The sequence below is a fragment of the Anopheles maculipalpis genome, chromosome 3RL (genome assembly GCF_943734695.1).
Source record: "Anopheles maculipalpis chromosome 3RL, idAnoMacuDA_375_x, whole genome shotgun sequence".
Lineage (NCBI taxonomy): Eukaryota > Metazoa > Arthropoda > Insecta > Diptera > Culicidae > Anopheles > Anopheles maculipalpis.
The window spans coordinates 72,253,197-72,265,988 of record NC_064872.1 but is presented as its reverse complement, the minus strand read 5'-3'; the positions used below and the strand labels follow the sequence as shown (position 1 = coordinate 72,265,988).

Here is a 12,792-nt window from a genome sequence, read left to right as displayed (position 1 = left end):
CCTTTTCCTAGATAAGACGCATCTCTCGTTAGTGGAAAACATTTTTCAAACCTTTGAAAGATGCAATTAAAATGTACATCCGCGAGATTTGCTGGAACGGTGACACGATAAGCGAATATGGCAAACAATTCTGATGGGAAACATCTGTTTTCCTTGCACGCGTGTAAAAGTAACAAAGAATTGCATTAGGCGATAAGCGACGAACCTCTTCACCATAACGATTCCGTGCGTACTCTGTTGGAGGTTAGGAGGTTTGTTTTCACGGGGTAAGGGATATGCATTTCCTTGGTCTGGAACCAACTGCACAACCAGTACTTGTCTGCTAGCCAATCGCAAGAAAATGAATCGAAGTAAAGAAACTCTCTTTTTCTTTCGCTTCTTTCGCGCTCCCCCTATCGCGATCGTGTTTGGAGGTAGAAGTGTTGATCCACACTCCTACCGGTTGATGTGCACTTTCGCATTGCGGAGAAACGACAGAATGTGTACGAGTGTCCCTGGTGCGTTAAATTGCGTCCCTTCTGGCTCGTTAAACCAGAATCGCTATCGATGAGCCTGGTGAGTCATCGGCTAGGAAGGAAACTTTGGCTGTACACTTTCGGTGTCGTGAGACCCACGATTGTAGCATTGTTTAAGTCGCGCTTGCCAATAGTTGGCGTTTAGTTGGTACGCAAACGTGACACGATTTGGCGATCGATGCGGTCCATCCCGGTAAGGGATGGAGAAGAACTGTGTGTATGTGTGTTTGTGTTCTTCGCTATGGCGCACGTATCTGAACCACACCTTAGATCGCGTTAGTTTTGCGAAGAAGAGTAGCGATAAATTATAACGACCACAAAACCCTTCCTGGGGAAGTTTTGGTGCCATGGTTCCGGAGTGTACGTGGGCCATATACTTTGGAGAGGGACTTGGACGACCTTCACGATTGCACGCTTGTCATCTAAGCAGGGGTTGGCATGCGTCAAGAATGAAACGGCCATCAATTGAAGAATGAAAAAACAAAGCTTCTAATTTGCATGCATCACCGAATGGGAGGGCGATGGAGTGGGCTTCCTGGGACGATGCTAAGTAGAGGAATGCCTAATAAAGCGATCAGAATGGAAGCAATTCGGCTTAGGTAAACACCCCAGACGTGGAAATCGTTTCGCAATTCGAATCACGCAAATTAAAACCTACTACACTTACTGACCTTCCGAAAATACTTTGAGCGATCTTCACTTAGATGACATCACTCAAATCGAAGAATCCAACAGATCAAAATTGCGATGAAATCCTGTATTCAGTAACGGTACAAGTTGTAGCAGTCGAAAGTATTTGCAACCAATCATAACACAGTTCGGCTGTCAGTCCGGGTGATCATTCCGAAAGCTTTCGATTGCTTCCACCGCGCTCATTGATAGTCGTATCAGGTGTGTGGTGTGTTTGCGAATTAGCACTTTCGCTCAATCTCTTTCCAGCGTTGAATTCCACCGGGTGCTTTGTGCTGACAAGTACACTATCCTTTAAGACCTCCCATACACGTTTTATCGATAAAGTAAGGTTTGCCGAAAGCGCGCATCTTGAGCAAAATCGCGACGACTTCTAATGAGAAAGAAGCAGGATTTACGGATTCGTTGACGAATTAAATAATGTTAAAGTTTGCTTTGGGAAGAGATAAAATTCGGTAGCTCAACAACACGCCACTTTGATTGCAATTTAAATAGTGCGATTTTCAGGAAATCGTTCCTTAATTGATCACTCTTTCATCATCGTAACTTCTGCACCCGCTCAACAGTTTCGATTTCGACAATGACATCGGATGTTATGCATGCATGCGCTTCGGTGTACGGCATTTCTTGCGATAGTTCCGCTGCTCGTGTTACATCACCGGAAGCACAGTCTCCGGACCGTTTCGTTGCACCGGAGAGTTTGGGGTCGTTTGTTCGACGGTGCTGAACGCTTAGCCTTGGCCATGATATTAAACGTTCGATGCATATTTCATGCACCACTGTAGCAACCGTTGCCCTCCCATCGTCGTTATCCGAAAACCCTTGCGAAGTCGTGCTACCGAAGGGGAATAATTGGTCAATCAAACAAGTATCGATTACGAGAAGCGGAAGGGAGACGGAAAATATTAAATATTAAAAAAAGAACGGCTGATCGCCTGTCCACCTCCGGGTGCTAACGAACGCATGCGAAGGGTGAACATATGATCGAGTCGACGATGACCCCACACGGCTGCTCCAATGCTAATCGGTGCGTGGTCATTAGGCTTTATAGTTTGCATACATGTTCTGAGTGAGCTCCTGTACTGTGACCGATTCTCACGGTTCGCACAAGAGTTAAATATTGGTGCACAGTCAGTGACTTATCTAGAACGTTGCGAGAGCTCTTAATCTACGCTAGGAAGTACTGCAATCGGAAGAGCAAATGAGCTGAAGTGGCCATGGTGATAGATGGGATGTACCGTTGCTGGATGAGTGTCCTCAAGTGGGTGCGTTTAGCGTGCAAAGCGAGCTAAACGGATAATGAAGACATTAGGCATGAACGCATAAGGGCAAAACTGAGCCAATTTGAGCATGAAGCACAAGCAAATGACATCGTTCAAAACCGTTTTTGAAAGGTGTAAACCTTGGCGACAAGCTACCGACGAGTAAGTGACCTAATTTAAGGGGCAATTTCGCAATCAATAGGAGACATTTCCGCAGAGAGAATACAACGCCAAAGATTAAAACTAAAATTAATGGTTTACCATTTTTCCCTGTGAAGTTATTAATCTTCCAATAGAACTAGTTCCTTTTCATGAAGTTGTCGCCAAGATCCGGTACCGGGGTGAGCGTACTGTCTGGCCGTTAAAATTATTGTCGTTGTGGGAGGTTCGACCGATATGACACTTTCAGGACACAGAACACTGTTCCCAACAGTTCCGTGCATTCTACCTCGCGTATCCCAAAGACTACTTTTAAGACGTTGTCCATATCGGCATACTGACATTACTGACAAGTCATACGCCAATCGAGATTGAATCCATTCTTTGACTAGGACTCTGAGCTTTTAAGCTGATTCTGACGGGAACCCAGGCCATAGGAATGTTTGGTGTGGACTTTGGAGCATTGCAGAGTTCGAAGTAGTTTGGTTGAATTGATTCAGCAACGGCAGTCCTACGCAATACTACTACCTACCTCCAGCACAGGGTCTACCCACGTTTAATTGACCCTGGACAGAGTGTGCCTCCGGGGTGTGTGTGTGTGTGTGGACACCAGTGTGGTATTACGGTTACAAATTCATTGCACCCAATGTTTGTAAAACTTCCAGATTGTCGGTGACTTTGGGTCGCTTGCTTTAGGTCGCCCAAGTGTCGCGAACTGCCAAGACGCAGATCACCCTTACACGCAGATTATTTCACCGTGACAAATTCGCCAACGGGATTTCGACGACTGTGCAAACCTCCCGACATTGATCCCATTCGCTGACAGATGGTGACGTAAGTGACGCCACTGTAAGATGGAATTGGAGTCCCAGGCTCACGATTCTTCCCGGAGAAGCTTGGTCAAATTCAACCAAAGTTCAACGAAACTGTCAGCCGACAAAATCCCATTCACTGATGACCAATTTCGGGACTCCATTTACCGTCGGTGTACCTTGTTCCTGGTGGAATTGAATCGTCGGATCATTCTTTCATTGGTGATTCCAGTCTTTCTTTCAAACGATCGTTTGGTCTGTTGGCCTGTTTTAGGGGGTGGCGTGGGCGCTTACGCGGAGTCACCCATTTATGGAGCGAAGGAACGGCAGTGTCACTGTCATGGTCGTTGAACGAGCAGAATGTGGTGCGCTGTGTTTGTTGTGGCTGTGGGTTCACAAATGGCCAATCTTGTACTAATTATCGGTTCTACCTGCTCGAGAGCAACGAACGGAGGGCGACTTTCTTTCTTTTGAATTTATTTGGATGTTTGGCTGATGTGCTTAAGACGCAGTGAATGGAAGAGTTGAGAGTTAGCCACGTAAGATTGTTATTGGATGCAAATTAATACATAAAAGGAAAGGATGCATTAGTGCATCCAACATAGTTAGCAGATGCATTCCTTATTGTTTGTTTATTCCATTCTAAAAACCACAAATTAAGTAAATTGTCCAACGAAACATTTTCGAAATGAACAATGTTGAAAAATTAAATGAACCCAAATTCACTCATGTTAAGTTGAATCTTTCTTTTGTAGAAAAAATAGGCTCCACTGTACTATGGTATCAGTGAAATGTATTCCTTCACCAGCCATTCACAAGAATCCGGTTTTTTGAAAGTATTTTCGGACTTTTATCTCACCAACCACCAACTTGCCTGGCAACCAGTTTATTTTTGAAGGCTTCCCTTCCTATCACTTTTATTGGGTTTGCATTGCGTTAAACATATAAGCTTAGGATATAGGATATTACTGCCCACTTTCCTTAGTTTCAAACTCCTTTTTATTGTCTTCAACGGCAGTTTCTTACTCTACTTTTAAAAGAAATCATCACTTGCGAAGCATTGTTAAAAAGGCAGTATGTTGCTGTTATGAAACATGGTCTTGTGGAGCGTTTTTTTCTCTGCTTAACAAATTTCACTGACCAGTTGAGTATTTTTTAGCAAAACGAACAAGCAACCGTCCCCAGTCGTTACGATCCGTAGAACCACTTGAAGTCGAATCCCTTCAAACCGGCCTGCTTTTCTGTTTCCTCTCGTGGCGTTTCCTCCGGGCTGACCTTCTCGAACTTGATGTGTGGCTGGAATCCGAACTCATTCGCTTTATAGCTCACTCCTCGCCGAATGCCGTCCCGGCCGATGGAGTAGTAACCGCCCTCCTTATTCCCTTGCCGATCACCCTGCTCGTGGTGGCCATGATAGCCGGCAGTGTAGTTGAATCGATAGAGCAGTCCGTTCAGGATGTGCTGGATCATGTTGGCAGTGTGTATCTCGATCAGCTTCATCGGATCGTCTTTATCTTGCTTGGAGGTGGGTTTATCGTCCTTATTGAAACCATCAGATCGAGAGTGGGTTTGAGAGTTGCTTTCTGGAGAAAGAAAAACAGTATTAATATGAATTAATTTTGGAAATGGAGAATGTGAACAAGAAAATGTGTCTTGAAACGATGAATTTCAAACGAAAGTCGACTTGGTCGAGAAATCGTGCTAGCTTGACGTGTATATCGCATTGCATACCTTTAGGCGTTTTCCGTTCAGCGCTTGCTTGTTCGTTCGATTTGTTAACATTTTTCGTGTGCAGTTTAGGATTATCTGCATTTGCATTCGGTGCTGCATTTCGATTCGGGCCATCACCCGCTTTTGTACGTTCGTTTGCATCTTTCGGAGCTTTCTCCACCAGCTTCTGTGGCACATCTTGGGGAGATTCTGTTCCGCTCGCTGTAGCCGAGGTCGTACTTGGTATCGCACCAGGTGTAGTTTTCGTACCGCCCACCGACTCAAGATCATTTTTGTTGACGATTTTAAACGGTGGCACGTACAGTGTACTAGTTTCCGGCAGTGGAGGTTGTGTAGTGGCGGGCGTTGGTGGTTCGGGAATTTTGCATCCCGAGCAGGACGCAACGTTGGAAGATTTCGGTGTGGTGAGTGGAACGATCGATTTGGCGGTGGTGATGATGCGGAATGGTTGCGGAGTGGTGGACGTAGTCGTAGGAGCGGGCGTCGTTGTTGGCGGTACCGTGGGTGGGGGTGGTGGTGGTGGAGGTGCCGGAGGCGGTGTTGTTGGGCCTAGTTTATAGTTTTTCATGCTGACAATTTTAAAGTTACCGTCCTCGTCGGTGGCATACACCGTGACATGGTAAACATTATCGGCCGTAATGAACCCGAACTCGCCCATAATGATTCCATTTTTATCTGCAGGTGGAAAGGAAGAGAGGCACACACAATCAGCATGGGAACGGTACAGCTAGAGAGCGAACGAAGCGACCACAAACCTTTGGATTCCTTCCTGTGCTGATGTCCTTCGATGTTGAATCCAAACTCGTACGGCCGTATCGGACCATCGTAGTATTTGGATGCGGCACGCACCATCGTTAAGAGCAGCAGGCTGATTATCTGCAAATAAAAAGCATTGATAGGCTTTGTGTTCATCTGTGCGTCTGTGTTGCCTAGTATGGTCACCCCGTATGAAGATGCGTTACATTGGCATTGGGAGGTTTTCAAAATTCTTGTCCTACCATCTTAGGCAGCACAAGGAATGCGAATCTTTATCAAAATTATCTCACAACAGCACAGGTGGGTCCTAGTGAGTGATGATTTGTGGGAAAGATGTTGCTTTTACCATTTAGAAACGAATGCATCATTTCGGTTCGGTTCCCATGTGACTCATTTCTACGTCGTGTCTAATTTACCGATAGCCATTCCTGTCCAGCGATAAAGCTCAAATGTTAACGCGTTTTAGAATGTTGGAACACTTAATTCTGGAAAGGGAGATGATCCATAAAAGTCGTTGCAAACATCTTCATCAAACGTAATGCATTTTGGGAAAAGAGTCGCACCATAAAAAAAAGATTCTTGGCTCGATTTGTAACACAATAGTTGATAAACCCGTACCCATCAACACGACTATCGGGTTAAGGTTGACCCGAGGGGGGGGGGGGGGGGGGGGTGGTCGTGTTAATAAAAGTTTATCGATTTATAGCCACGAGACATTCGGCTGGAACTTCTTCACTCTGACGTGGGTTGAAAAGTTCATAAAGATCTCACCCTGAACCTGCCCTCCTCGACTCGATCGCCACAGATGATTTGATGATAGTGTGCGATCGCCATCGATCGATCGATCGATACCGGGTGACATAAGCAAAAATGGTATGCTTTGCCTTTTAGCCGGAACACAGGTGCTATCCTCGAGACGCAGGGGATTGACAGTGAGTCACATGAGTTGGAATGAGGTGCAAAGCTCTGGTAATCTTGGTGTTGAATATGTATTGCACATAAATCTTTCGCTGGTTTGCAAAGGCATGTTAACCCATTCCCATTCCTTCGGTGGTGCGATCCCGTGTTTGCTGCGCTAGTAATTTATGTAGATCGATTAGCCGGGAATTATGGTGATGAAGGTAAGGTGATGAATTTTAGTGTCATTAGAACTAAAGCTACTGTTATTGTGTGATTTGGCTGTGCGATGTAAATCGGTCAAATGGCTTATTAATTCAACATCAAAGTTAATCCTATCTCATAATTTAGTTAGGTGATTTGTTGATCGAATTGCTTGAGAAATAGGTTTTACTAGTCATCACGCTACGATATTTTTTTGCAGTGGTCGGCAAAGTGATGCTCGTTTAGAGCCCTAGAGCCGCTTAGAGGCATCATAAAATACATTTAACAGGATTTGAAATCAAACGACTTTACAGGAAGCATTTAATAGTTGGCTTGTTTAACATTATTGCAGAGACTATTGATAAATTTAATTTTTTCTTCTTTTTCTTGGCTTAACGATCAATTAGGTCATGTTGGTCATCTGTCGGCTTACTAGACTTTTTAATTCGATGTAGTCGGAAATTCAATCATCACTACGATTGAACGATCCGGATGAGATTCGGCCTCTTGTCCTGCCGTGTGAACTGACAGTATCATCGAGCTTGCTAATATAATTTTAAAAATTTTAAATTCATCTGAGTGATGAAAAATAAAATGTTCGTTAAACCCATATAAAATAAACCGAGTTGTGATAGGAATTCCAATACACTGATAAATTTTTATTAGAATCAAATCAACCACGACTCATAAATGGTTCCATAAATTCATCGTTATCGTAGAAACATCTGCTATAAATCTTAACGACACCAAAGCTATTTGTTTCTACTTTTCTACATCCGCCATGCGAATGCTTCTCGTCACGCTTTTTATGTACCCAGCCACAAGTCCTTTAAATGCAAAGAAAAAAACAGTACTTTATCTGGCGTGTAAAGAAATCACGACGCATATCATTCTAGCCACCACGCTTCCCGTTTGAACCCGGGCTCCGACTGGTTCAAACCATAAATCCCTAGCAATGAGCAACTGCAGCCTCACCCTTGAACGGCCAGATGGTTGTATTGAATAATTAACTCTAACGAGCCGCCGCGACATCGATGTCACTGCATCGCCGAACGTTGAAGGTGTCGATGATGGACGCGATCAGCAGCATCGTCTTCATCTCGTATCGTATCGGTTCGAAAAAAGGCATCTACATGATGGAGGGTATCTCTTCTCTCCCGTAGAACATTGTTGTCGATACACACACACACACACGCCTAGCGCTCTGCTTGTACGGTGTGCACCAACAACTGCATACCATATCGATCGCGAACATGCAAGAAGGGAACACGGGTGTTTGGGGCTGGATATTTATGTGCATATGCTAAACACGATCTTGAGCAAGGGAGCAAAAGACGATCGATATCGTTGATATGAATCGCGAACTGATGAATGGAACGGCGCTAGGTCGCACGTATCATTGCAGTGCGCCGGAGTACATTTTGCGAACATTGGCGTTTGAAGATGACATTTTACATCTCGCTTGGTGGGGAGTGTTTTCGGCGCAGGTAAAATAAAGGCCACACCACGCCACACGGCCTTAATGGATCAATGGATCCATACAGCTGATGTTGAGATGCATTTCAACGATATCCTTAGCTAGGGCGGATCAGTTAGAGGGGTTGTTGTCGTACTTGCAACATTGTCACTATCGAGAGCAGATCGATAAAATTCGTGTAAGGTCATACAGTTGTCGTAAGTGGGGAAAGGTGTTGAGTGCGAAGTAGTGTAAAGTAATGCGAAATGACACTAAGCGGTGTATGGTAATTCGTTTGTCAAACAGTTTCGTGCTCTGATTTACTCTCGCTTGTTTGATGTACTAGCAGATGCATTTCGTTGTATTTACTATGAATATGGCAAAACATTCCGACTTCTTGAATATACTTTAACTCTTCCCTGTGGTAAAGAAGGTTACAAATGTAAGACGTTACTGTGGCTAAATTAAATAATCAGAAGCTCATTATAGACACAGACACTGTTCTACGCAAGCTGGCAAAATTTTGTTATTTTTCGCAAAACCAATACAAATACCACGCGTAGATGGGAAGTCAGAAAAGCGTTTAAAAATTACCGTATGATGCAATCGTACAGAAGTCAACCGGTTGAACCGTTGTTTGGCAAATATTTGCATAATTCTGACAATCCCAACATCATCGTTGAACCACCAACGGCAATGCTTAAAGGGGTGGTAAACTAGAAAATAAGAGAATTTTTACGTTTGCTATAAAATTTTAGTATTATTTCGATTTTTCTAAGTACCCATTCACTTAGATTTAATTTTCGTTGCTGGTTCTCCGTCAAAAGTAATTCCAAATATGGAGTCCCATACTTGTTACACATAATACGAGAAGATTATTCTATTTGATGAATCTATTTGTGTGGCGAGACATTCTCTAGCCGTACCCGGATATTAATCTTCCTCGCCCCGAGGCAGTAAGGTTTCGTTTTGCATTGCACATGGATTGATGATTGTGCCATTCATCAGGTGCTGCTATGAAGAATGGTTACTCCTCTGGCGAAGAATAATGTTATTTACAGGTGCAAATTGTAGTTTATGTAAATTTGTTTACTACCCAACCGCCCATCCATCCGAGGGTGTCAAAATAGACCATTGAGATGTTGTGCGCCCAGGATGAAGTATCGTGGGCGCGTTTGATACGCGCTTTATGAGCCATGTTTATGATCGTGTGTTTGTGGACATGTGTCTGCTGGGATGTGGGATTGAGGGTTGGTATCTTCCAAAAAAAAGGCAGTGTCGAGTGTCGTTTGAATGTTTTTTTTAGAAGAAAAACAATCCCATTGTAGGGCCCTCGAAGAGATCATAAAAATTATGTAAAGTTCCGCTTATTTGGGACACGTGTTAAATGTTGAGCTTGGCGTCTGATAGCACTGATGATTTTAATTACCCCAACTGCTATGAATATTATAGCAAAAGCAAATTAAAGTTTATTATTAAAATTATTATAATTTCCTTACCAACACTTTAGTCTCCATATTCAAACACTTCCATATAATTCCACCCACAATGCTAAATCACTTTCGCTTTTCGTGGTCGTTACCACAGTACCCTCACGCGTGGTAGATATGAATTCCTCAAATCGTTTCACTCTCACTTGCCACACAAAATTAAAACAAACGTGTCATATTCCAGTATCACAGCACTTGTTCTGTTTGTTACGAGTTACTCCACACTTGTGTGCCACACATCACCTCAATCTTGACCGTCTTAACTATCACTTGATCACTTAATATTCCGCCAAGAAGCAGCTGCACAGGTTCGACTATCACAACAGGTGACCTGTGTTACCCTGACGGCGGTCCAGAACGTATTAGTCCGATGCAATGTTCGGCAGTTCTCGACAAGTCGTGTCGCATCTTTTGGCTCGCACTCATCATGGCGATGAAAAGCCTCGACGAACCATCCCATCCGCCGATCTTGCTTTGCCGATGCTGGATCGATGCTGGGCTCATCTTTTCCGTGCACGATTGTCAGATTCTTCTGCGAGCTCGATGACGTTTAGTAGTGTGAAGTGAGTGCAGAGTAGTGACGACAGCACCACAAGCTAGGGAAGGGGTGTGCTTGTGTACGAGAAATCAGGAAGGGATCTTCGGAAGATTATTGGTGTGATATGTTGATTATTGAAGTCAATTCAGATAAGAATTTTGTTTGAAAATTATATGACAATGTGTTAAATTTATAGTTTTTTTGTTTGTATACTAAAATATATAAGAGTTTCACTATTCCACTGTATATAAATGTATATTTTTTCAAATTTTAAGTTTAATTTTTAAACCCGTATTATTCTATAATGTACGTAAAAAATGTTATTCAATAAGAACATCATGAGTTTGTCAACAATGTTGTTCGTCTACTGATGATTTTTCTGATATCCATCTTGTTAGATAAGCTAGCCTCTGTACAAAATGCTTCAGCCCATTAATATGATGAAACCAATTAAATCGTTCTCAGCAATAACTTTTCCTGCTTGGTTCCACTGTCTTCCTAGAAACAAACATTGCTCACTTCCCAGTCCCGGAGGTGTTAAAATGCACCTTTTCCACATTGTTCCGAGGTGCAATCGTGACAAATGGCACTAAATCCATCGTAAAGATGCGCCTCCCTACATGCATACCCGATTTCGGAAGTGTTCTAACGCAAGCGGTAGGCGAGAGATTTCACAGCAATGGTGATTAATTGTCATTGGGAGGAGTTGTGTGAGCGGTGTCTGGTAGAGTACCGTGTCGCTATCTATCCTTACAAGCGATATGCTTCGATTGTTTTTACGTTAGCTAGCCAGCACTCTCACACACATACACGTTGTAGCCGTTGCGTTGAAATTCGTTAGGCTCGAGAGGTTTCCCTTGGCTCGACACCTTCCATGACCCGGTGATTCTTTCGCCATTTAACCCTCCTACGGTGCAGTTTTTGGCACTAGTGCGAGAAAGAGCTGCGTAACGCATACTGCAAAGAAGCCAATGTCCGAAAAAGGTTGCTAAACAAAAAGTACAAACGGGGTTGCAGACGAATTTTGAACTATGCAGCCGCTATTCTTGACACTTGAACCCGGTAGATCGATTGCGGAAGAAAGAGTGTGTGTGTGTGCTGCGTGATGGGAGTTGTTTTATTGTTCCATGCGAAGAATGTCGTTTACAATCTTGATTTGTATTTTTAACACTTTTCCTAGCGCATAAACCATTCGTGAACGTGGTCGGGAGCATCATCTTACTGCCATTTATGCATTGTTAATTAAAATTCAGTCAAACAGGTTGTGTTGCATCTCGAGCGATAGTTTGCACATTTATTGCCCTCTTGTTTGTGGCTGTATGTCGAGCAAAAGTTGTACAGTTTTATTGCATACTTTAGGATGCTTCAGCTGTTTTGGGTGTAAAGATCCTGTTTTGTAGAAAAAAATAAAAAAATCGTAAAAGACAATGTTAATAATTTATGATCACGTGTCCGGTAAACATCATACCGGAGAGCTTACTACAAAATAAATGTGATTGATAGTGCACAGATCAACAACCATCACCCTTACAAAGCTTTACCGTTTAACAATTTAAGTAGCCCATCGATCATGTTCCACCAGCAGCAGCGATGAGCGAACTAATATGGAACTGCAAGGTGAGCCGCGTTGCTGCTTTGTCGGTGCTGTGATTTAATCGATTACAGTATTGATTTGTGGTAATGTCTTTATAAACCATCACTATATCATTTTTAATCTGATGGTACGATTTGCGCACTGAATGAAGCGCTACGATGCGTTACGCTTGAACGTCGCCTCTTAAAGCTCGAAAGCTTCATTTGAGTGATTGTTCGAAAAAGCTCGCTTCGCTTGAAAGCTTACTAACGGATACAAACAGTTTGAAAAATCGTTGGTTGAAAGTAAAATTTATTTTTCCAATTATTATAGAAAGAATCCTGCATGAAAGATTAATCATGTTAATTATTACTGAACATTAAAAGTTAAAAAAATCTCAAAAATATTTTTAAATCTAGTCAAATAATTAACCAATATCTTCCACATGATGACTGTTTAGGTATGCCGTCGTGAAGGTTCTAGATGAGGATTAAAATTAGACTGGAACGTTTCAGGCATCGAAACCTTACCTTGGCTAGTTGGACTCTCGAAATTCATCTCCAAATCAAATCTTTTGCTTTTCATAAGAAATATAAATTTGAGGCATTTGGAAATTTGATGCCCTACGTTGCGTAGGGGACCACTCAAACCTATTGGACGAATGGATCACCAGATTTTCTATTATTCTACGTCAAGAAAAGAAAGAAAA

The 12,792-nt window shown here is 42.9% G+C and overlaps 1 protein-coding gene across 1 annotated transcript; it reads right to left on the bottom strand.

Moving 5' to 3' along the window:
* Positions 1-4,610: 4,610 nt before the first annotated feature.
* LOC126560957 (protein lethal(3)malignant blood neoplasm 1-like) lies at positions 4,611-6,081 on the bottom strand. Its single transcript, XM_050216907.1, has 3 exons — positions 5,925-6,081; positions 5,170-5,844; positions 4,611-5,021 (listed from the first exon to the last, which is right to left on the bottom strand). Exons 1-3 carry the CDS (start codon positions 6,079-6,081, stop codon positions 4,627-4,629), a joined length of 1,227 nt encoding a protein of 408 aa, XP_050072864.1. The 3' UTR covers positions 4,611-4,626.
* Positions 6,082-12,792: the final 6,711 nt, after the last annotated feature.